Here is a 25133-nt window from a genome sequence, read left to right as displayed (position 1 = left end):
TCCTAAAATTATTTTGATTCTGGAAATATCTCTATAGATTAGAAATATACGCAGTACTCTTTTAATGTAAGAAACCCAGGAAACTGAAGTGAGAGAATCTAACATTAGTTACCAATAAATTATTAGAATATATAATGATTGAGAGAAAGTCTTGAAAATGTTCACTTCAGACAGAGGATGTCACACGTGGCAAAACCAATGAATTTTTTGAAGAATTAAATAAAGGACAGCAGAATGTCTGTGGGTAGATTTTTATACAGACCTCTGGTAAGTATTTTATAAAATAGCTTCCGAGAGATATGACATAAATTTGAAGCTCATAGAATTAAAGGCTATGTCTAAGACATTGAACTACATAGGAAAATGATGAGCAGCAGGAGAGAGAATAAGATGAATGAACGGGTACTCTAACTGACAGGACATGACCAATAGCATTCCACGGATATCATTGGGACTGCTAATCTTGAAAATATTTATAAACAAGTTATGGATAGAAAGTCACATTTCTCTCACACCTTCAGATTCTGAAATGTTTTCAGGCCAGAATATTTTCTAAAGTGTGATGTTAGAAACATTTTAGATTTTAAGACTCAGAGATACTTGTACATAGATCATTAAAATGCCAATAGGTTTTGTGCTGTGAATCCACGCAACGTGAAAAATAGATTGAGACTACAGGAAATAGAAATGACGAAAGGAAACTTCCAGAAGAAACGGATCGTCATCTAATAGCTCAGACCAAAAGGGAAAAGTTGACAGTACAACAACTGCAAGTGGTGCATGTTATATTTGGTAATGACAGAAAAGTTACACATAGCACAAATATTGTTTCTGTTTGTAACACAGAATTCCTCATCTGTTGGTCCAAATTCCTCCTTGGATGCGTTTAACAGTGGAGAGATGAAAAGTAATGAATCAAAAACGGTAAGCAGTGCCTCATATCATGTAATCATCAAGAATTGGTTTTCCTGCAAGAAAGACTGCAAATAATTTAATTCCATGTTTTTATTATCCATACAGATTTTGCAATAGCACAGCACTGATCCAAAAATAAAATACCACATATATATCAAATATGAAATAAAAAGAAAAAATACAGGAAATCCCCAGCAGGTTAGGCAGCATCTGTAGATAGAAAAATAGAACTAATGTTAAGGATCAACAACTATTCTCCAGAATGTCATACTGAAATTATTCGAGCATGTTTATTTGTGAATGGATCGCATATAATTGCTTAGAGGTAAGCAGGATCATGACTCAAACCTCGTCTGTCCATGCCCTCCCCAGATGCTGCCTGACCCGCTGAGTTCCTCTAGCATTTTATGTTTTGATAAAGAGGTAAGAGATAGAAAAATATTTTAAAAATATAGTTCTGTCCATTTACTGCTCTTTCCAGCAGTGCTTTTTGAAGTGGCAACAAAAAGGATGACTTGAAAAGCTGTTCCATAGCAGCAATATACACTGTTGATAAATCAATGATACATGTGATAAATTGCAAATTGACAAAGACTTAAGAATTTTAATATTGAATTCTAGTGCATGCAGTTGGGAATTATCTTCAGGGCTTTTCTATTGTGGGAATTATCATATATGTTTTCTATTTTGGTGCGCCATACTTTTTTTATCTATTATTTTAAAACATACCTCAATAATTAATTACTGTAGCCCGATGCTTTTGCCTTCATTTGGTTATGATATTGTTTGTTTTTGGTTTTCCCACGTGCTTTGATGAATGTAAATCCCAATTTTTATCCTTCAAAAACGTACAATTATATTTTTAACCTGGGTGATCCAAATAGTAGCATCTGAATCAGGAAGAATGTTTAATGACAATTTGACATGTCAATAACACATTGACTGTTTGGGTCAATCTGGTGTTCTCTTACATAGGATCCCAAAATTGTATCATTGCACTCAGCTCAGGTCTGGTTAATTTAAACACTTAGATAAATAAAGACGAAATGTAAACTTTGCGAGCTTTGACAGTAATGTAGTTTCAAATGGAAAATCATTGGATTTATTTTCCCACTACTTAAAAAAACAAGAAGAAACTGCTTTCAATGCCCCCTATAAAGTTACCTTGCCAAGGTCAATGGAGAATGGACGGTGACCTACTGAGACTGGTGTTTCACAGCTACCGAAAGAATATTTAGATAACAACAGCCATTCACAGCACAGGAATATTGCAGCTTTTTAATCAAACTCTTCTATCAAGGAAGACAAAAAAGCTGGAGAAACTCAGTGGGTGAGGCAGCATCTATTGAGTGAAGGAATAGGCGACATTTCGGGTCGAGACCCTTCTTCAAACTGATGTCTGGGGGGTGTGGGGGGGGGGGTGTGAAAAAGAAAGGAAGAGGCGGAGACAGTGGGCTGTGTGAGAACTGGGAAGGAGAGGGGAAGGAGGGAGAAGGCAAGGACTACCTGAAATTGGAGAAGTCAATGTTCATACTGCTGGGGTGTAAACTACCCTAGCGAAATATGGGGTGATGTTCCTCCAATTTGTGGTGGGACTCACTCTGGCCATGGAGGAGGCCCAGACAGAAATGTCGGATTTGGAATGGGAGGAGTTGAAGTGCTGAGCCACCGGGAGATTAGGTTGGTTATTGCAAACCTAGCAGAGGTGTTGGGCGAAGCGATCGCCAAGCCTATCAAGGAATCTCGCTGGAACTGCAGATGAGGTTGGAAGGAATATTTTCAGTGCTAGAAATATCATCACTAGACAATTTGGCGGTGCAGTGGTGGAGTTGTTACTCTACAGCGTCAGAGACCTGTGTTCAATCCTGACTAGGGGCGCTGTCTGTACAGAGTTTGTAGGTTCCCCCTGTGATTGCATGGTTTGTCTATGAGTGCTCCGGTGTCCTCCCACATCCCAAAGATGTGCACGTTTGAAGGTTAATTGGCTTATGTAAAAATTGTCCCTACTATGTAGGATGGAGCTGGTGCATGGGTGATCACTGGTCAATTCGGAATCTGTGGGCTGAGGAGCCTGTTTCCACGCTGTGTCTCTAAACGTAACTAAACTAAATTAAACAATCCCAGGAATTAAATAGAAATAATGCTGGATTAATTTAGTGTTTAAGGGTTAGTTTTAGACTGTAGTAACTATTGGGTGGGTGGTCTGTGAACAATATTCAGTGGATGGCTTAAGATTCAGACCTGGGGTATTTTCTCTTAACATGCCAGGAATGTTTCAGCAGAAAAGTGTTGGAGTGAGAGTGGGGAGTGGGAGGGCAGGAGTTCAGAGCATGTCCCCTTGACACAGTAGTGTGGGAAAGGAAGATAGGAAGATCCCATCCAACCACATAATGAAAGAGAGTCCATCATATGTAAACCATTGGAAGCACTTATGCTGTACATTTTATGCAATAAAAAAATAAGTGTCTTGGTTACTTTACCAGAACTGTGATTGGATTAGAACTACAACTGGACAAAAGCATCAGTGCATTACTGTTTTCACTCTTTATACCTAATCTTATATATTTCAGTATAAAAAGATTAAAATGGAATGTACTGTGTTAACATATTGCCAATAGTGATGTTGATGGAAGGTTAGAGAACATCACTCACCCCACATTCAATTCCTTTAGAACCAGCTACACTGTTATAAATATTGCCATGTGATGCCTGGAATTTTTCTCATGGCTGCAGGCATTTTATTCACATACTTACAGATGGAGGTTATTTTCATAATTTCTAAAATGCCTGATTCAGGAGCTATTTTGACAATCCTGAATTTGACAATGTATTGCATTAAAATGCTCTCAGCGTGACTGGATTTTATGTTCCTCTGCCAGCAAAATTCAAGTGCCATATTTGAATGTTCTAGCTGCAGGTTGTAAAGCTCAGCCGAGATGCAAAATGGTGCACGTTGTCTTCTGGAGGCAGAATTGAACATACTTTGAATTCCAACACTGATCGCCACCGCAGTGCAGCAAAGAATTCTGTTCCTAATTGTTACAAAGTAGTGACAAAGGCATTAGGTATCACACCCACTGCATTTGTATGAATGTGTTGTGCTGGTGCTGTACTGATTAAAGTTGACTGGCCACTGGCACTCTGGGTGAATATAAAGAAGGAGAGCAAAGCTCAATCTAAACCCTCAATTTCTGGCAAAGCACATCTCACACTTATTGGATTGCTATGTTCCATCATTCTGAAACAGCTTACAGACTGAACATGAGCAGGTTTGGGGAGCAAATTAAATTAAAGTAAATATGTCACTGCACCAGATTTAAGAGGTTTGATATTGTTTGTTTCAATCCATTGAACTATCTAATATTGTAAACTACATAAGGAACAGTTAACTACATTTTAGAAGTGATTGGTAAACACATGTATTCTATGACCATGGACAGAGCTGACTGTAACTTTCCTGCCTCAGAGATTACTGTGTCCTGATATTGTGTTGACATGGATGTGAATAGTAGCTTTTAGGGATTTGATTTTGTGGGTATAGAGGCAGATAAACACCGTTTGTTTTTTAACCAAAGATAAAAATAAATTATTTTCACTTGTATTCCTTCCCCATCTTTATTAAGCCTGCATAAATTATGGGACATAGAAATCAACTTCAGTGATGTATGCTCATTATGGATCTGTGTCGTAAATGTGTGTAATATTATCAACCGCCTTTAACATGCATCTCCATGATTCCATTGGCTGTAAAGGGCTATTTTAACTTCTGGATCTCATTTACATTTGGAGGATCATAAGGTCATAAGGAATAAGTTTAGAATTAGGCCATTCGGCCCATATAGTCTAATCCACATCCAATCATGGCTGGTCTATCTCTCCCTCTTAACCCTGCCTTCTCCCCATAACATCTGACACCAGTACTAATCAAGAAATCAGGATGGACTACCATCCCAGTTTAACTGCAGAATCAAATACATGAACCATTCAATTTCAATTATGATTGGCAATTGGACTTTTAAGTTGTCATGCAGCTCCCAAAGTGCAAAAGATTGAGGTAGGATTGAATCTAGGACCCACTTCCCACTTTTCCAGATGCTTCTCTGATGATCTGTGGAGGTTATGAGACCTGAAGGAATGTTTTCTCTCTCCAACACCTTGTCAAGGCATTCCTAAGGTTCTTGTCAGGCAATTTGCAATGAAGGTGGTTATTAAGATTGTATACAATAAGACAACCAGCTGGATATTGTGTAGCCAGGAAGATGTTGAATTATGAGTGAATGACCAGATGACTAAGCAAGAATAAGTTTTCCTTGTCATCTCTACATTAATCTCACTCAAACTCTTGTTTGTTTCAAAACTCCACTTTCAATTCTTCTCTTCGCTCCACAAACATTCTTTCCTCAATTATAAATAGTTATTCACCCTCCATCTGCTCCTGACATCTCTTCCTCTACTTATTTTGTACACATCCATTTTAATATTGTGTAAGGATTGTCTTTGCATTCTTATTACAACTCTGCAGCTTCACCACCTCCATTATTTATGAAAACCTGACACGTTTCAACTCACTTCCTCGAAAAAAAAAATCACCCTTGCCCTAGTTTTCTGCAGGGAAAGCCTGTGGAAAATAATAGAGGAACATAGCAGATGGAGCACAAAGCCAGGAAAAGAAGTACTGAACTTTACTTTCACTTGCAGGTTCATTAATGGGAAGGAGAGACTGGTGACCAATCCAAATTGGGTGTTTGCAAGTTACTTTTATTCAAACAGAAAGCTCAACAGTGCCAAATGAATATTAATATCAATATTGATATTCATGTGCAGACTTTTCCTTCCTAATACTTCTCCCTTTTCAGTTCTTACTTGGGCTTCTGCCAACCCTACCATCCTTCACATGCATTTGTGTGGACATTGGAAATCCATGGAAAATTAACTCATCAACTAGAATCTTCACAAGCTGAAAGATGTAGAATGGGTGGACAGCAAGGGGTAGAAGAAAGGCTTGATTTAAAATCCTTGCCTCCTCTAACTTCTGAGGAAGAAAATAATTAAGGACGTAATAAGCCCAATGAGGGGAAAAATTATTGGTTTGCATAATATATGATTTAATATGTTTACAATTATTATTGTGAGAAAAGACCTGCAGAGTAGTTTTCCTCAGAGATCGACTTTATGGCATAGTTGCTCTGATTAAGAGTATATATGATAAACTGGTACACAAAATTGCTGGGGAAACTCAGCGGGTGCAGCAGCATCTATGGAGCGAAGGAAATAGGCGACGTTTCGGGCCGATAAACTGGTGTTTTGCACATGTTCACGTGCACATTTGTAATTTAATGAAGGGATGTCAGCTGGGCCAGTCTCTACAGGCAGCAGCCAGGTTCCAGGAATGTCAAGGCAGGCTCAACCCCAAGAAGACATGAGCTACGGTCAAGACTAATTCTATTAATCTCCCAGTAACTTGTTAATATAGTCCTTTTCCTCCTTTCTAATCCTCCCTCCCTTTCACAAAGTATCTTCATTAATGTTGACAACAGTGCTGCTTTGCTCCATCCAAATGTGTTCTACTCTGACATAATATGGAAATACAATTGCTATCAATGATGTATCATATTTTACCTATGCAGCCAAAAATACCTGCTGTCAGGACAAATGCTGTGTTCTCATGTAGGTTCTACTTACATAGAAAATAGATGCACGAGTAGGCCATTCGGCCCTATGAGCCTGCACCGCCATTTAATTTGATCATGGCTGATCATCCAACTCAGTATCCTGTACCTGCCTTCTCTCCATACCCCCTGATACCTTTAGCCAGAACTTTAAAAAAAAAATTGACAGAGGCTTTCCTTGCAATTATATAATTGGAAAAAGGTCCTTAATTTTGTTCTCCGCTTACATGAAATTCACCAAAAATACCTGCTGAAAAGTAGAAGCCAACTACTTCTCTGTGATTTCTTCATGAAGAAACATTGAGAAAAAGTAGATGAGGATTGAAAGAGGAGAAATATTAAGGGCCTGTCCCACTTCGGCTATTTTTTAGGCGAGTGCAGGAGACTCTGCGCTCGCCTCATGATCGCCACACGGTCGCCACATGTTCGCTGGTTGTCTCTGGTAAGTCTCCTTCATTGTCGCGAGGTGTTCCCGCATTCTGGGAACTAGTCGCAGCCTCATTATGGTCGCCGCAAAATTTTCAACAGATTGGTCGCAGTGGAGAAAATCGATAATCCTGTAGTCGTAGGTTCAGTTGTAGTGGGGTCGCCATGTAGTTATGGGTAGTCGAGATAGTCGTAGGTAGTTTTAGTTAATCACCTTTGCTGACAGGTCATTTTCATTGGCTCATTAGGGAAATAAATGCTAGCACGAGTTTTCAGAACCAACGAAAACCGACCGGTAATGTTAAATGCCCGCCAAACTTCACATCTGTGTATCTCTGGCTTATTAAAAAGTTGTCTGGCTTCTTAAAATTGGGTCCACTCTTTCTCCCCCCTTCCCTCCCCCCATCCCACCTTCTTTTAAACCACTTACCGCACACTGTGCTAGCCAACTGAACCTTCCTGTTCATCGTGGTGTGTGTCTCTATCACCTTGGCTTTGCACCATGTGAATTTCAGACAATGCTCCCCCGCTTTCCCTGGCCCACGCCTTTGTGATGTGTTTTTGTGTGTGTGTGTGTGTGTTTGTGTGTGTGTGGGTGTGTGTGTGTGTTCCACTCTGACAGTCGCTGTTCCAGTTCCCGGTTTTTCAGGCGAGTGCCGTGAGCTTGACAGTCGCCGGCAGTCCGCTGATAAATAGCCTAAGTGGGACAGGCCCTTTAGAGACCAACAAACAACGTCTAAAGACCTTAGTCAGATTTTTTAAAATTTTATTATTTTATTTTATTAGAAGTAAGTACAATCATATGGCACCAAAGTGCCTAATATATATTTTCATAATACATTTTATGTACAGCTTCTTTTTTTTTTGTTATATTAAAGAAAGATTAGAATAAGAAAAAGAAGTTAGATAGTAAAGGATAGAAAGACGTGAGATATATAGTGTGTGAAGAAAAAGAAAAAAGACGAATCAGTGAAGAAAGTTGAGAAAAAGAAAATAGAAAAAAGAGAATAAAACATTTTTAAAAAAAGAAAAAAAAAAAAAAAAGGAGATCATTGTTTATAATCTTGACCAACCCTCGTCCAGTCCTGAAACAGTTATTTTTTACAATTGTGTTGCACCATATGATTCCAAAAAGACGACAAATGGAGACCAACTCGTTATGAATTGGTCTGATTTATCCATTAGGAGGAATCGCATTTCCTCAAGATGTGCGGTGTCCAACATACTTGCAATCCACATTTTAAGCGTTGGTATTGATGTATTTTTCCAAAATTTAAGTATTAATTTTTTTGCTATTATTAAACCATAGTTAAAAAATAAATTTTGAGATGTGTTCAATTTATTCCCATCTTCCATTACGCCAAATATAATCATTTCAGTATTAGGTTCCATTCTTATCTTGAATAATTTTGTAAATATTTTGAAAATATCACTACAAAATCTATAAAGTTTAATGTAGGAAACTAAGGAGTGTGTTATAGTTGCAGTTTGGGATGACATTAGTCAGATTTGATTAACATAAGTTGAATAAGAGCTGGGGCTAGTAGGGGGCAGAAGTAGGAGTTAAGTATGGTGGGAACAGGATCAGGGCAGTGAGTAGATAGTGCCTGTTCATTGGCTGCATTTCTCAACAAGGGTCTAAAATTATGAGAAGCAACCACGACTTAAACCACCTGTCTATCTATACTATTACTAAAACTCTCATCTTGACCACTTCCGGTCTGCGTTGTATTTAAATTTGCACAAAAACGATCCCTCATAGCACTACGATTTTTCGCCACCTTACTCACCATTCTTCTCTGCTGCAAGTCAAATAAATTTTGTTCCAATCGGTGAAATAGTACAAAAGTTATGAAGGTTTAAAAATCATAAAAACCGCACCTTCCGGAGCCCGCTGTCACTAACGCGGCGAGGAGAATAAAAAAGCTGAAGGGGCGCAGTGTGTTGAGCAGCTTGCGGAGAGTCAGCAGCCCGCCAAGACTAAGCATCCTGCGGGCTGCTTCTGCGGCAACCAGCACGACCAGCCGGAAGCTGCTGAGTTGAAGCGGAAGCCTCTGAGTGAAGCCGGAGTGGGAGTGGGACTGGGATCTACTGCGTGAGGCCGAGAGCTGAAGATGCGGGGTAAGCAGAGTATGAGCTGCGTCTGCTGCGACCACCCCCTCCCCCCACCCCCACTTCCCCCAGCCCCCTTTCCCCCCCCCCTCTTTCCCCGCACCCCCCCTTTTCTCACCCCCCCCCTCCCCCACACCAACCCCCTTACCCCCTCCCACCTCACCCCCTCCCCTACCCCTCCCCCACACCCCCTCACCCCCTACCCCATCCCCCCTCACCCCCTACCCCATCCCTCCCACAACCCCTCCCCAACCCCCCTCCCCCACACTCCCCCTCCCCCACACTCCCCCTCCCCCACACTCCCCTTCCCCCTCTCCCTCCCTACACCCCCCTTCCCCACGGTTCCCCTTCCCCCCTCTCCCTCCCCCACACCCATCCTCCCCCACACCCCCCACCCCTTCCTCCCCCACCCCCCTCTGCCACACCCACCCTCCCACACATCCCCCTCCCCCACTCCACCTCCTCCCCCACACCCCCATCCCCCACAAACCCCCCCACGTGTTGGGGGAACAGGTGAGTGGTGGAATATTGCGTTGGGGAATGGGTTGCGTTGGGGGGGACCAGGCCTCCCGTGTGACTTATTCTAGTATTCCCTAAAGGGAGGTAAAATGTGACAGGAAGAAGTGAAGAAGACTATGGAATTCAAATGGGGTTGTAATTACCTGAAATGCTATAACCTATGATCTGAAGCCCCATCACTCATCCACCAAATCTCATAAATGAAACACACAGTTTGATCATACTCTTATAACCCCAAAACAAGTCTCACGTCATATTTATTTAGATTTTGCCTGCTGCCACGATTTAGCAAACAGTATCACTGAGCTCTTACTGATCACCGAACACGTTACATGACACTCACCAATATACTTACCCTGTTTCTCACAGCTCAAGGTTACACCTAATCCAAAGCAGCCAAGGGCTAGCTAGTGATGAAGAGGTATGCCTGATGCTCTATCAAAACAGGATTTTTATATTTATTGACTGCTGGTGGAACAACCAGTGCCCAGTGCTGTGTTCTGCACTATGGATCCATTCATTGAAAGCTAAATCAACTCCACATCTGATTTATCCCACAAACCTTTCTGCCAAAACTTGCAAAACATATTACTCTTGTTAATTTGAGTAATGCAAATATATTTTCATCCATTACTAACAATATACGACGTTGCTTTTGTGAAAATTGAGCCAAGCAGTTTCCTGAAAGCTTGCTTTGATTCATAATGCCATTTGTGGCAGCCAATAAATGGACACTACCGAACCCAATGACTTGTACACAAAATGTTAAAAATTGTTGTCTCAGTTGCAAAAATTTATTGTTCTTCATTTTTCTATTCAGCCTAAATAATGAGAATTGAAGTTCTGCTTTTATCCCTGAAATTTACCATCTGTTTCCTACATAAAAGTTAGTATGGTCATTTTTATTTCCTGGAATTATTGAACGATCCTTAATAGGAAAAGGAATAGAAAGGGTTGGATCAAGTGACGCTTCTAGAATTATGTTTTCTGTGAGACGGTTTTGTGCTGACAGAATATGATGTGGATTCTGATGGTTTGGTTGTAGAATGATTGCAGTTGACTTTCTTCTGTCCATCGTTATCACATGTTTTGTTTGGAAAGTCAACAAACACAATGATTATGTGCTATCTCGCTGCTGAGACAAAAATAATAAAATTGCTGGTTTGCCGAGAATTACATGGTGACCTCACTGACACTTCTGCAGGATTTTAAGCTTGACTGAAAATGTACTTCGATGTTAACTTGATAGTACCTTGAAGGATAAAAATTGAGGGTTGCATTGTCTTTGACTTCCGTCCTTGATTATGCTGGTGACCTTGCCAAGGCAGCATGAACTATAGATGGAGTCAATGGAAGGGTCGTTGATTTGTGTGATGGTCTGCACTGCATCCACATTTCTCTGCATTTTATTGCGGTTTTGAATGGAGCTGTTTCCAACCCTGCTGTGATACATGCCGATAAAATGCTTCCTATGGTGCAACTGTAGAAATTGGTGAGAGTTGTTGGGACATCACAAACTTCCTCAGCCTTCTAAGGAAGTAGTGACGTTGGTGTGCTTTGTGCTTTCTTGGCTACTGCCAAGATATGGCTCGTCCAGGACAAGTTGTTGTTGATATTTCTCCTTTTTTCTTTATTTTTTTCTGTAACTTGAGAACCTGCTGGACATCTTCTTTCTCTGCTTTTTGCCATTTCTCCGTTATTATTTTGACAATGCTCTTGTGTCCATGTTTTCACTCTCCAACTGCTCCCATTTATGTATCGACCAGGTAACGTTGCTTACAGCATAAGCCCAAGGCTTTACCATGCCTGGTTTTACCTTATCAGGCCCATCCACCTGGCCCAGGCCCTGCAGCTTAATGAATCACTTTCCTCTCCTTCCCAAGTCAGACAAAGATTCTTCAACCTGAAACATTCGCTCTGTCGTCTCATAAATACTGTCTGACCGGCTGTCTTATTGGTGTACTTGTAAAATACTTTTGGCTGAGTCAACAAAACCATCATTACTTCCAAAACCAGAACAGCCACTAATAAGGGCTGTTGCACACTTATTAGCATTTTGTGGGCCATGGGTTTCAAAGCTGAATCACTACACTGCTTCTGTAATTAGCCTTTTTGGTTTCATATGCTCATATGGAGATATAGTCATTTGCGTGGAACATTTGATAGGCAGAGCATATTTATAAAATAATTTACATGTAAATTACCCTGAAGTGCTTTGCTGTGGACATGAATCTTTCAAATTAAACATTTCCTTGAGCCTCAGAGATTGCCTGAAGACCAAATGTTTAATTGTATTCAGATAAATTGCTGACACAACCATATGTTGGGCGGAATGCAAATGAAGTAATTTTAATAAGATTGGATTACCTGCAAATGAATAACATAATACAATTAATTATTCCAACATCCAAAGGTAAGTACTGACAAAGAAAGCCGTTAGGCTCATGTCAGTTTAACCAGACAACCAGGAATATTATATCACCCAGTTGAATAAAAGATCCCAGGGCATTGGTTTCCAAAAGATTAAGTAGAATATTAAGTAGAGACCTAGCACTGAAGGCATTATCTAGGTGAAAGGCCGAACAACAGCATAATATTAGGCAGGAACCTGCCTACCACATAGCTTCTTTGTGATCCCTCTACATTCCCATCTTTCTTCCTTCAAAATAACCCCCATCAGACTGCACCCCTTCCCCTTCCCTCTTTCCCCCCCACCTCCCTAACTTGCAGTACTTTGCCTCAGACGCAGGAAGCTGTCTCCTACATGTGATTTCTTACATTTCTATCCTTCTCACACTATGGTGCTGGAGAACTGAATGAGTGAATGAATGACACTTTATTATCACATGTGACATGTCACAGTGAGATTCCCTGTTATCCTATACTCCCACTCTTCATCTATGAAGCCTATTATGACATCCTTACTCTTAAATTCTAAGAACTATAGGCACATGCGTTCCTTCATGCCTATATGCCTTCAAGACTCCTTACCTGCTTGTCCTGCTACTTTCAGGGATCTGCAGATGTGTAGATCCATGTTCCTCTGTTTCAATACCTCAATGAAAATCTATAAAAAAGCAATAGTTTAGTGGAAACAAGTTTGAGGAACTTTGTGAGTCACAGTTTTGAAACTTTTGGGGAATCCATGTGTAACCAAAAGCTGTAAGAACATTTGATTCTGCATTTGTCCAGATTCAGTTAAGTCATGTTTATTTTTTTAATAATTTATTTTATTATTCGCAAGCTGAACCAGCATTTAATTACCTATTTCTGATTGCTCTTTAGAAGGTGGTGGTAAGCTGCCCTCTTGAACTACTACGGGGTGTGGGTATACCCTCAATCCTGTTAGGGATAGAGTTGTAGGACCTAGAAACAATAAAGGAACATCAATATATTTCCATGATGGTGTATGGCTTGGTGCCAACTTCCAGATGGTGATGTTCCCATGCATTTGCTGCCCTTGACTTCCTAGCTGGTAGAGGTTGTGGGTTTGGAAAGTGCTGTCTAAGGATTCTTGGTGATTTGCAGTGCACCCTGTAGATGGTTCAAACTGTTGCTGCTGCTGCTGCTGCTGCTGCTGCTGCTGCTGCTGCTGCTGCTGCCGCTGCTGCTGCTGCTGCTGCTATGCTTCAGAGATGGAGTGCTTTGATGGTTATGGATGGGGCTGCTACAAAGCGGGCTGTATGGTATTGAGCGTCTTGATTATTGCTGAAGCTGCACTTATCCAGGCAATTGGAAATTATTTCATCACACTGCTGACTTGAACCTTGTCACTGGTTTACAGGCTTTGGGGAGTAAGGAGGTGAGTCACTCTAGAATTCTGACTGTCCGTCTACTGAAGGTTCCTCCAGTTCAGTATCTGGTCATTGGTAGCTCACAGGATATTTCCAGTGTGAGATTCAGCAGCAGTAATGCTTTTGAATGTCAGCGAGTGCAATGAATGTTACTTGCCGCCTATCAAACCAGGTCTGGATTTTGCTACAATTGGATGTGGACAGCTTCATTATCTGAGGAGTCATGAACGGTATTGAGCATGCAATGATCAGCAAACACTTCTGACTGTCCTACTTCTGACTTTACAATGGAAGAAAGGTCATTGATGAAGCAGATGAAGATGGTTGAGCTGCTAATCACACTCTATAAACATATGGAGGAGTGAAACAGACCCCATGTTGCCTGGGATCGGTTTCTGTGTTGCCATTGCATGACTGTGGCATTTTTCTTGTGTCCTTTGGAAGGTAAAGGCATGTATCCAAGATAACATTTTTCTGCCTATCACTCTGTTTACAGTGAACAGAAAAACTCCTATTGTTGGTTACCCCAAACCTATCAGACTTCATTTTCAGACAAATCCTTTTCCTTCCCCCACAAGAATTTGTACATTACTGCTGGGTTGTCGATTTCTTCCCCCAACAGCTGTTCTCCCTCTTATTTGATTATTTCCAATAAGGGTTAAATTGTATGTCAACAGTATCACGGCCTGTTGTATATCCAGTTACAACTTGACTGTTTTGTGACATTCCTCACATACCTGTCATATTCCACATCTCTTCGCGGCATACACTAACAAAAGTCCCATCAATTTTTGATCCAAAATTAATTATTTAGCAAGCCAAAAGTTAAATTGCAGATATAACAAATCTGAGAAACCTATCAAGCAGCAGTTGCCAATTGATGAGGAGTTTACCACATTTCTACAACCTACCATCTAAAAGTCCCAACTCTACATTTTTTATTTTTCTCCCTTTGCCTGGATTTTCAAACCAATAGAAATGGATTATACCTAACATATTTTCTTTCTTTCTATCTATCTATCTATCTATCTATCTATCTATCTATCTATCTATCTATCTATCTATCTATCTATCTATCTATCTATCTATCTATCTATCTATCTATCTATCTATCTATCTATTAATATATAAAAGTCTGTGGCTGCCGCCTGCCGTCCGGCTGCCTTTCTGCCTTTTGATTCGTTCCATCGTGTGATGTCACAATGCCCAATACTCACAGATGTCCAATCGGAATGGATCCATTTACATGGACGGCTGCCGGTCGCCTTTCTTCCTTTGATTCCCTGCAACTCCGAAACCAGACGCAGAATCGCCGACATATTTTCCATTTCGGTAGAGATTTCACTTTTCTTTCAAAGTATCCGCTCCTCATTACATTTCGTCGTGTTTAAGTACACGTTTTTAATCAAATCCTTCTCCTCCCCCCCCCCCCCCCCCCCCCCCCCCCCCCCCCCCAATATTTCAAAAAAAACTGGCTCCTCACCCATAGAAGCAGCCCCAGCCCCTGGTGAACGTTCCATCGTGTGATGTCACAATGCCCGATGCTCACAGATGTCCAATCGGAATGGATCCATTTACATATGCCTTTGCAGGAGCCCCAGCCCCTGGTGAACGTTCCATTATGTGATGTCACAATGCCCAATGCTCAAAGACATTGTTGCCATAGAGGGAGTACAGAGAAGGTTCACCAGACTGATTCCTGGGATGTCAGGACTTTCATATGAAGAAAGACTGGATAGACTCGGCTTGTACTCGCTAGATTTTAGAAGTTTGAGGGAGGATCTTATAGAAACGTACAAAATTCTTAAGGGGTTGGACAGGCTAAATGCAGGAAGATTGTTCCAGATGTTGGGGAAGTCCAGAACAAGGGATCACAGTTTAAAGATAAGGGGGAAATCCTTTAGGACAGAGATGAGAAAAACATTTTTCACACAGAGAGTGGTGAATCCCTGGAATTCTCTGCCACAGAAGGTAGTTGAGGCCAGTTCATTGGCTATATTTAAGAGGGAGTTAGATGTGGCCCTTGTGGCTAAAGGGATCAGGGGGTATGGAGAGAAGGCAGGTACAGGATACTGAGTTGGATGATCAGCCACGATCATATTGAATGGTGGTGCACGCTCGAAGGGCCGAATGGCCTACTCCTGCACTTAATTTCTATCATTCTATGTTTCCCTCTCCTCATCCCTCTCCCTCTCCCACCCATCCCTCTCTCCCCCACCCCCCTTCCCTCTCTACGCCACCCCCTTCCCTCTCTCCACCCGCCCCCTACCTCCTACCCTTCTGTCCATCTTCCATCACTCCCACTACCCCTCTCCTCCTCCCTCCCCACTCTTCCACCTCTCCCCCTTCCCCCTCCACTCTCCCTCCCCACTCTTTCCCCTCTCTCCCCCCACCCCTCTCCCCTCTCCCCCTCCCTCCCTCCGGGATGGATCCATTTACATATGCCTTTGCACCAGCCCCAGCCCCAGCCAGATTCCCACCCCGCAACCATGCTTTGGAGGAACAGACCCAATAGACCCAGGTGGTTAGTGTGACGCCTCAACCCCCCCCCCCCCCCCCCCCCCAAACGCGCGTTGGGGAAACAGACCCAACGGGTCTGCACTTGGTCTAGTTATATATTAAAAGTCTGTGGCTGCCGCCTGCCGTCCGCCGTCCGTCCGGCTGCCTTTCTGCCTTTTGATTCGTTCCATCGTGTGATGTCACAATGCCCAATACTCGCAGATGTCCAATCGGAATGGATTCATTTACATATGCCTTTGCACCAGCCCCAGCCCCTGGTGAACGTTCCATTGTGTGATGTCACAATGCCCAATGCCCAAAGACATTTTTGCCATAGAGGGAGTACAGAGAAGGTTCACCGGACTGATTCCTGGGATGTCAGGACTTTCATATGAAGAAAGACTGGATAGACTCGGTTTGTACTCCCTCTCCCTCTCCCACCCATCCCTCTCTCCCCCACCCTCCTTCCCTCTCCCCCCGCCCCCTTCCCCCTACCCCTCTCTCCCTCTTCCACGACTCCCCCTACCCCTCCCTCCCCACTCCACTTCTCTCCCCCCTTCTCCCTCCACTCTCCCTCCCCACTCTTTCCCCTCTCTCCCCCCACCCCTCTCCCCCTCCCTCCCTCCTCCCCTCCCTCCCCATCCCCCACTCCCCCACATCTCTCTCCCCATCCCCCTCTCTCACCCCCTACCCCACTCTCCTTTCCCACCCAAATCTGTCCCGTTTCCTCCTCCTCCTCTCCCCTCCCTCCCCTCTTCTCACCCCCCCCTCCCCCCACCTGTGTGTTTGGGGGGTCGTTAATGTGAGTGTGATGCCGCAGCCCCCCCCCCCGCAAACGCCGTTGGGGAAACAGACCCAACGGGTCTGCACTTGGTCAAGTACTACATTTAAAAGTTTATTCAAATTTCCCCTTCTAGATACAAGTTTGTGAAATCTGTCTATATTAATACTTACAGTACAAACATAATTCCAGTAAATCCTCTTTGCTCTCTCTCATTCTCCATTGAGGCAGAATGGCAGGACAGTGGTGCAGCAGTGGAGCTGCTGCCTAATAGTACCGGTGACCCAGGTTCAATCCTGACTGCAGGTGCTGTCTGTGCGGAGTTCATATGTTCTCCCTGTGACTGTGTGGGTGTTCTCTGGCTGCTCCGGTTTCCGCCCACATTCCAAAGATGTGCAGGTTTGTAAGTTGATTAGCTTATGTAAATTGCCCCTAGTGTGTAAAATGCGAAAGTGGGATAACGTAGAACTAGTATATACTAGACTAAGTGGGACCCATCGGGTCCCATGTTCACACGGGAGGGCTGGTTCCCCAACGCAATTTTCCACCTCTCCACCAATTCCAATATTGGGGGCCAGTGGGGGGGGGGGGGGGTTTGCTTTCTGGATCGCTAGTATGGGTGTTGTGGGCCGAAGGGACTGGTTTCCAGAGGGTTAGTATGGACATTGTGGACCGAATGGATTCTTGGGCTGGCACCTCAGACACTCATGCCTGATGGGCTGGCAGCTCACTCACTCAGGCCTGGTAGGCTGCCAGCTCAGTTACTCAAGTCTGGTCATTTTCATATTTTTCTACAGATCACAGCAATGAAAGATGAAAGTCTATCCTGGCCTGGATCTCACAGAGAGCCAATGTAGGGAGAAAAATACTGGGGTGCGGTTTAATACTTACAGGGAGAATACTTACTGATGGGCCGAAGGTTCTCCTCCTGGGCTAGTACATGCCTGATGGTGGAAGGGACTTAAAAAAAAAAAGAGTGAAATCTCAGTGAAAGGCACTTTTTGTGAACTTTTCCTGGCCTGGCATGGGCCTTTTGGGCCAAAATGCTCCTCCTGTGCTAATACGGGCATTTTGGGCAAAAGCGACTGGTTTCTGGGCTAATAGGGGCCTTGTGGGCCGGAAAGAGTAGTTTCAGGTAGGCCAAAGTGGGCTGACAGCTGACTCACTCACTCATGGCTGGTGAGCTGGCAATTCACTTACTCACTCATGGCTGGAGGGCTGGCAGTTCACTCACTCATGGCTGGTGGGCTGGCAGTTCACTCACTCATGGCTGGTGGGCTGGAAGTTGACTGACTCATGGCTGGTGGGCTGGCAGTTGACTGACTCACGGCTGTTGGGCTGGCAGCTGACTCACGGTTGGTGGGCTGGCAGTTGATTGACTCACAGCTGGTGGGCTGGCAATTCACACGTGGCTATTCCTTGAAATTCCATTTAAAGCAGAGTGCAGGCCACCAAATTCATTTTGTACCATTTCAAGCAGAGTGCAGGCCACCAAATTCAAATGTAATTTCATACCATTTTGGGCTTTATACTCCTGGCCCCCCCGGAAGGGGCGTTACCTTCAATATGGTGATTGACAGGCAAGAGGACCAATCAGCTGACCTCAAGATGTTTTAAACATTCATTACTTTTTTTATTTTTCATCAATCGGAAAAATCCTCGGGGCTGGCTCAGTGGAGGACTGTGAGTAAGATGGCCAAAAATCATAGCGATATATGGTAGCGTTTTCTTTTTCTAAAGTCAATATACAGCGCAGACAGGAAGTGGTCAAGATGAGACCTTTAGTTATATAGTTGTGATCAATGGTTGGCGTGGACTCAATGGGCCAAAGGTCTATTTCCATGCTGTATCTCTAAACTAAACTAAAATCAGACATTTAAGGAAGGACTATTTCAAAAATTGTTGTCTGTAAGAAACCTATTTCTTCTTCTGATTTCACATTTTGCGCCTCTTCTATCTTCATCACCTTATCTCCACTTTTTGACTTTTCATCTCTGGCCTTTGTCCAACCATCTGCCAATCATTGCCAGTCAGCAATTGATCATATTATTAAAAACATACAAAGTATCAAATTGCTTACAGAATCAAGGTTTTGCAGCGCTCACAAGTTTAGAACTGATACCTGAATTTCAGCTTCTTTCTTTTTGGTTACAATTACAGAATCTAATTGAAACAATGAATAACAATGTTATACTTGTTCATTAAGGTCTTTGCAATGCTCTAATACATTTTTTAAAAGCCCATATCCATGTGTCCTTCCCAAAATATAGACATATCCCAGATCTATGGATCTATGAACCTAAGGACTACAGTGTGGCCAGGTTGTTGTATTTTTATAGGTTGTACAGGGTGCATTTTCTCATTACATAGAAATAGCAATTAAATATATAATGTCAAGGCTTATATATTTGCATGTGCTAATATGAATAACTTGTAGGCTTTACCAAGTGAGAAGGTGCTCCCAAAATAAATTGATTAATTTGAATAGATGAAGAGATAAACATTTAACTTAATGAGCCATTCAGCTGTCTGAATTATGCAAGAACATCTGTGATACAGTGCCATATAATTCACGATTCAGAGCACTTTCCGGGCTCATTTAATTCATCAGAACATGGAAAAGAAAAGCTTTTCAATCTTATTCCTCTACTGACCATGCAAAATCTACCCTACTGCAGACTGCTGGAAGAAGGACGTGTTTTGAAAGGCGTAAAGCTACCCCAGGGGACAATGCTGGGGCTGCTACTTTTCACGTTATATATTAATTATTTGGACAAGGGGATTAAAGGCTTTGTGGCCAAGTTTGCAGATTATATGAATTTAGGTGGAAGGGCAGGTAGTGTAGAGAAAGCTGGGGATTCTGCAGAAGGACTTGGACAGGTGGGAAGAGTGGGCAGGGAAGTGGCAGATGGAATATAGTGTAGCAAAGTGTGGTGTCATGCATTTTGGTAGTAGGAATAAAGGCGAAGACTATTTTCTGATGGGAGAGAAATCCAGAAATTGGAGGTGCAAACTGACTTGGGAGTGCTGGTGCAGGATTCCCAAAAAGTTAATCTGCAAGTCAAATCGGTAGTAAAGAAAGCAAACTCAATGCTAGCTTGTTTAGGGCTTGTATACAAAAAAACAGGGATGTAATGGTGATGGTGCTGGTAAGGCCACATTTGGAATATTGTGAGCAATTCTGGGCACCATATCTAATGAAGTTCTGGAGAGGGTCCAGAGGAGGTTTACAAGAATGATCCCAGGAATGAGTCGTTTAGCCTATGATGAGCATTTGTTGGCACTGGGCCTGTACTCACAAGAGTGTAAAAGAATGAGGGGGGACCTCATTGAAACATACAGAATAGTTAAAGGCTTGGATAGAGTGGATATGGAGAGGGGGAGACGGGGAGGGGGGTGAGAGGTGGAGGGAGAGGGCGAAAGGGAGGGGGAGGAAAGGGAGGGGGGGGGAGAGAGAGGAGGGGGCGAGAGGGGGGGAGGGAGAAAGGGGTGGGGGGGGAGGTGGAGGGGAGATGGGGGTGGGGAGGGGTGGAGAGAGAGGGGGGAGATAGTGGGGAGAGGGGGGGAGAGGGGATAAGGGAGGGGGAGGTGGAGTGGGGAAGGTGGAGAGGAGGGGAGAGAGGGGGGGAGAGAGGGGGGGAGAGGGGGGAAGAGAGGGGGGGGGTAGAGGGGGGAAGGGAGGGGGGAAGGGAGGGGAGGGGAGATGGGTGTAGTGTACTCAAAGGTAGGAGTTTCTCTACTAACATAGGCAATTCTTTCTCCTCCCCAGCTAGCCTCTGCTGCGGGATTCCACAAGGTTCCATCCTTGGCCCCATTCTCTTCTCCGTGTATATGCTCCCCTTAGGCCAAGTCATTCAAAGACACGGCATTTCCTTCCATTGCTACGCAGACGATACACAACTCTATCTCCCCCTAAAGCCCAAAAACCGATCAAATCTACTTAACCATAACCGATCAAATCTACTTAAGGGAGGGGAGCCGGGCGAGCGAGCGGGATGCGAAAAGTGGAGAGAGCCCGGGAAGTGAGAGAGAGAGCTCTAGTACAGGGCCCAACTCTTGGCATCTCTTGGGAAACCCGAGTCGAGGTGGATAGCAGCGGGAGGTAGCGTGGGAGCGGGTAGCAGCGGGTTGGAGCCGTTAGCAGCGGGAGGGTGGGGGCGGGGGAGGGGTTGACTTCACTCGCTGCGCGTGGAACATAGCGCAGCAGGCCGCAAGGAGAAATTTCTTGAAAAGGAAGCCAGGAAGCTCGTGAGCGCCCATGACCTCGGAAGAACTTGGGATTTACAGAACAGAGCCCACTTGCTCTTTCTTCCTGCATCTTTTGAAGAACCGGTGGTGACGTGACTTCTGGAAAACAGTGCCCAGCAGGCAGCGCGTTGAAAATTCTGTGCAGTTTGCCGCGAGGAGCAGAGTCATTGTGATATCATCCAGCTCACTTCAGCACGTTAGATTTTAAAAAGATCCCAGATTGGTGAACAATTTTAGTAAAAAAACTCGGGAAATAATGAATCAAATTTTCAGATGAGGAAATTTTCGACATCATGAGGTAAATCTCTACCGGAATATGTAAAAATTTCACCATTAGCGCGTCGGGTTTTGGAGAAGATGTGGTTCACAAGCGATCAAACAAAAGATCAGATCAGAGTTTTATAAGTATACTAGACTAAGTGGGACCCGTTGGGTCCCAGCATCACACGGGAGGGCTGGTCCCCCAACGCAATATTCCACCTCTCCACCAATTCCATTATTGGTGGCCAGTCGGGGTGGGGAGGGGTGCTTTCTGGAGCGCTAGTATGGGTGTTGTGGGCTGAAGGGACTGGTTTCCAGAGGGCTAGTATGGACATTGTGGACCAAATGGATTCTTGAGCTGACGGCTCAGTCACTCAAGCCTGTTGTGCTGGCAGCTCACTCACTCACGGCTGGTGGGCTGGCAGTTGACTCATGACTATTCCTTGAAATTCCATTTCAAGCAGGGTGCAAGGCCACCAAATTCAAGTGCAGTTTCATACCATTTCAAGCAGGGTGCAAGGCCACTAAAGACAGCGAGTTGTGACCTCTCCCTCCTCCATCTTGCAGAGACTGAGCAATGTCCACACTTCTGGGTGTTATAGTCCCTCCCCCTCTCACCAGAAGGGGTGTGGCTTTCATGGCGTGATTGACAGGAGAGAGAATCTCAGCATTTTTTAAACACTAATAACTCTTTTATTTTTCATCAATGGGAGAAATCTGATGAGCGGAGGGGTCAAGAGCCGTACGAGGTAGCATTTTTTCTAAAATCAATATAAAGCGCAAACAGTAAGTGGTCAAAATTAGACATTTAATTATATAGAGGGCAAGGCAACTTGAATTAGGCATGGCAACTTTAATTAGGCAAGGCAACTTTAATTAGGCAACACAGCTTTAGCATTTCCAAAACAAAGGGAACACAGCTTTAGCATTTCCAAAACAAAGGCAGCACAGCTTTAGCATTTCCAAAACAAAGGCAACACAGCTTTAGCATTTCCATACCAAAGGCAACACAGCTTTAGCATTTCCAAACCAAAGGCAACACAGCTTTAGCATTTCCAAACTATAATTTCAAACCCCATTAAAGGCACTGACAGGTCAGTAAAACCACTCACAGTTTAGTAGACATGTGTTCAGTGTTATTCACAGCTCAGACTGAGAGACATGACCCTCTCGCTCCCCCATCTTGCAGAGACTGACTGAGGCACTCAACACTTCCGGGTTTTATAGTCCCTCTGGAAAGGGCGTGGCCTTCGGGAGAGAGAATCTCAACATTTTTTAAACACTAATAACTCTTTTATTTTTCATCGATGAGAAAATCCTCTTGTCCTGCTCAGCAGAGGGGAACTCTGAATAAGATGGCCAAAAATCACAGCCGTAAGTGGCAGCGTTTTTTCTAAAATCAATATACAGAACAACAGGAAGTGGTCAAGATCAGACTTTTAGTAATATAGAAGATAGATTAACGGATAAATATTGGAGGATTATCTCCCATTCAAGTAAATAGATATTATGAAGATAGAAAAAAATTGTAGCTGGCACTTACACTGATGGTTCATCATTCATAGACTATCTTTTATAGTGTTCAAATGGAAGGAGTGAACATACTGAGAAATAAAAATAGCAGTTTGGTTAAACTACCAGATTCTTGCTTCAACATTTGTACAGATTAAGTGATTTATTGTTAAAAAACAAACAAACTAGGAATCAAAGTGCAAAACACCATCAGGAACAAACCATTATGACTTTAAAGATGTATTTTTGTTGGAATTAGTTAAAGAGGAATTTCTGATGTTGGACAGCTAAACAATAAATATCCAAATCGGCTTCTTTGTAAACTCAGTTTACCAAAACGAACACCTTGGACCTTTTGCACTATCATGGATCTGTTACTTTTTCAGTTGCAGAGGGATGCGCAGAGACCCAGTTCTGCGAGTTTGGTAACCAGTTTGGAGGGGATGATTGTGTTAAATGCCGAGCTGTAATCGATGAATAACAGCCTGACATATGAGTTTTTGTTGTCCAAGTGGTCCAGTGCGGAGTGGAGGGCAAGCGAGATCGCATCCACCGTTGATCTGTTGTGGCGATAAGCGAACTGCAGTGGGTCCAGGTTTTTGTCGAGGTAGGAGTTGATTTGCTCCATGATCAACCTCTCAAAGCACTTCATCACCACCGGCGTTAGTGCCACTGGTCGATAGTCATTGAGGCACGTCACCTTACTCTTCTTGGGCACTGGTATGATTGATGCCCTTTTAAAGCAGGTGGGGACCTCAGACCTCAGAAGTGAGAGGTTTAAAATGTCCGTAAAAACTCCCGCCAGTTGGTCCGCACAGGTTTTTAGAACACGACCGGGTATACCATCAGGACCAGGTGCTTTCCGGGGGTTCACCCCTCTGAAGGATTTCCTGACATCGGCCTCTGTGACTGAGACCGAAATGCCATCACAGCGAATGGGGGATCGGGAAGGCACATCAGTATTCTCCCTGTCAAAGCGTGCGTAAAACGCATTGAGCTCGTCAGGGAGTGATGTTACACCGACATTCGAGCTGCCTCCTGGTTTCGCCTTGTAGGAGGTGATTGCATTCAGACCCTGCCATAGCTGCCGAACATCTGTCTCGTCCTCCAGTTTGGAGCAGAAGTCCCTTTTGGCCTTTTTGATGGCCTTACCAAGGTCGTATCTGATCTTCATGTAGGCCACTGTATCATTGGAGGTGAATGTCCTGTGTCTGGACTTCAGGAGAGTGCGGATCTCAAATTCATCCAAGGTTTCTGATTGGGAAACACTTGGAAGGTTTTTGTAGGGATGCAGTCCTCCACACATTTCTTTATGAAGTCTGTAACGACTGTGGCATATTCATTCAAGTCCGTTGCCAAGTCCTTGAACATTTCCCAGTCTACAGACTCCAAACAGTCCTGGAGTTGTTCTTCTGCCCCCCCCCCCCCCCCCCCGACCAGCTCTGTACTGTCCTCACTTCTGGGGGTGCGCTCTTTAATTGCTGCCTGTAGGCAGGAAGAAGCAGCACCGCGGTATGGTCGGACTTACCGAAGTGAGGGCGAGGGATAGAACGATAGGCATTCTTAATGGTGGTGTAGCAGTGGTCGAGGGTGTTAGGTCCTCTGGTGCAGCAGGAGACATGTTGGTGGAAGTTGGGGAGTGATTTCTTGAGGTTCGCCTTATTGAAGTCCCCAGCAATGGTGGTAAATGCCTCGGGGTAAGACGTCTGGTGTTTGTTGACCACGGCGTGCAGCTCCTCCAGTGCCAGACGGACGTCTGCCTGGGGTGGGATGTAGACCGCGGTCAGGATAACGGAGGTGAATTCTCTCGGGAGGTAGAAGGGACGGCACTTCACTGCCAGATGTTCGAGGTGTGGAGAGCAGGAGTTGGACAGGACTGCCACGTCTGAACACCACGCAGAGTTGACCATGAGGCAGACGCCCCCTCCTCTCCCTTTCCCAGATGCCAGGGTACGGTCCATGCGGTGGATGGAGAACCCTTCAGGCTGGACCGCTGAGTCTGGGGAGCTGGGGGTGAGCCATGTCTCTGTGAAAAAGAACACAGAGCATTCCTTCAGCTCCCTTTGATAAAGCAGTCTTGCCCTTAAGTCCTCCACTCTGTTTTCAAGGGACTGTACATTAGCCAGTAGGATAGTTGGGAGAGGGGGCCGAAGGCCCCTGCGCTTCATTCTGACCTGAAGTCCTGCCCGACGGCCATGTTTCCTGACACAATGGAGGCTTCCCCTTTGTTTCCAGGTACTGTACTTGCTGTACCTGCTGTTTCTGCGGACCTGCGCTGGAGCGGGGATTCCCTCACAGACGGCAGCTCCCGCTCCGTAACGAACAGGGGTTCCCTCAAAGTCGGCAGCTCCAGCTCCGTTGTTCCTGGAAGATCCAGCCCGTCAGCTCTGGGGGTCA

General features: G+C 44.0%; 1 protein-coding gene across 5 annotated transcripts in view; it reads left to right on the top strand.

The window, feature by feature from the left end:
* The window catches only part of dlg3 (discs large MAGUK scaffold protein 3), a 418354-nt gene that overhangs the window by 63279 nt on the left and 329942 nt on the right, over positions 1-25133 (top strand). For all 5 annotated transcript variants that reach the window (XM_033030629.1, XM_033030627.1, XM_033030625.1 and 2 more), the window contains exon 4: positions 847-924. In XM_033030629.1, coding sequence (XP_032886520.1) covers positions 847-924 — 78 coding nt within the window. The remainder of the gene's footprint in view (positions 1-846; positions 925-25133) is intronic.

The sequence above is a fragment of the Amblyraja radiata genome, chromosome 12 (genome assembly GCF_010909765.2).
Source record: "Amblyraja radiata isolate CabotCenter1 chromosome 12, sAmbRad1.1.pri, whole genome shotgun sequence".
In the NCBI taxonomy this organism is placed as follows: Eukaryota; Metazoa; Chordata; class Chondrichthyes; order Rajiformes; family Rajidae; genus Amblyraja; species Amblyraja radiata.
The sequence above is the reverse complement of the archived record's forward strand: the minus strand, read 5'-3'. Positions and strand labels throughout refer to the sequence as shown.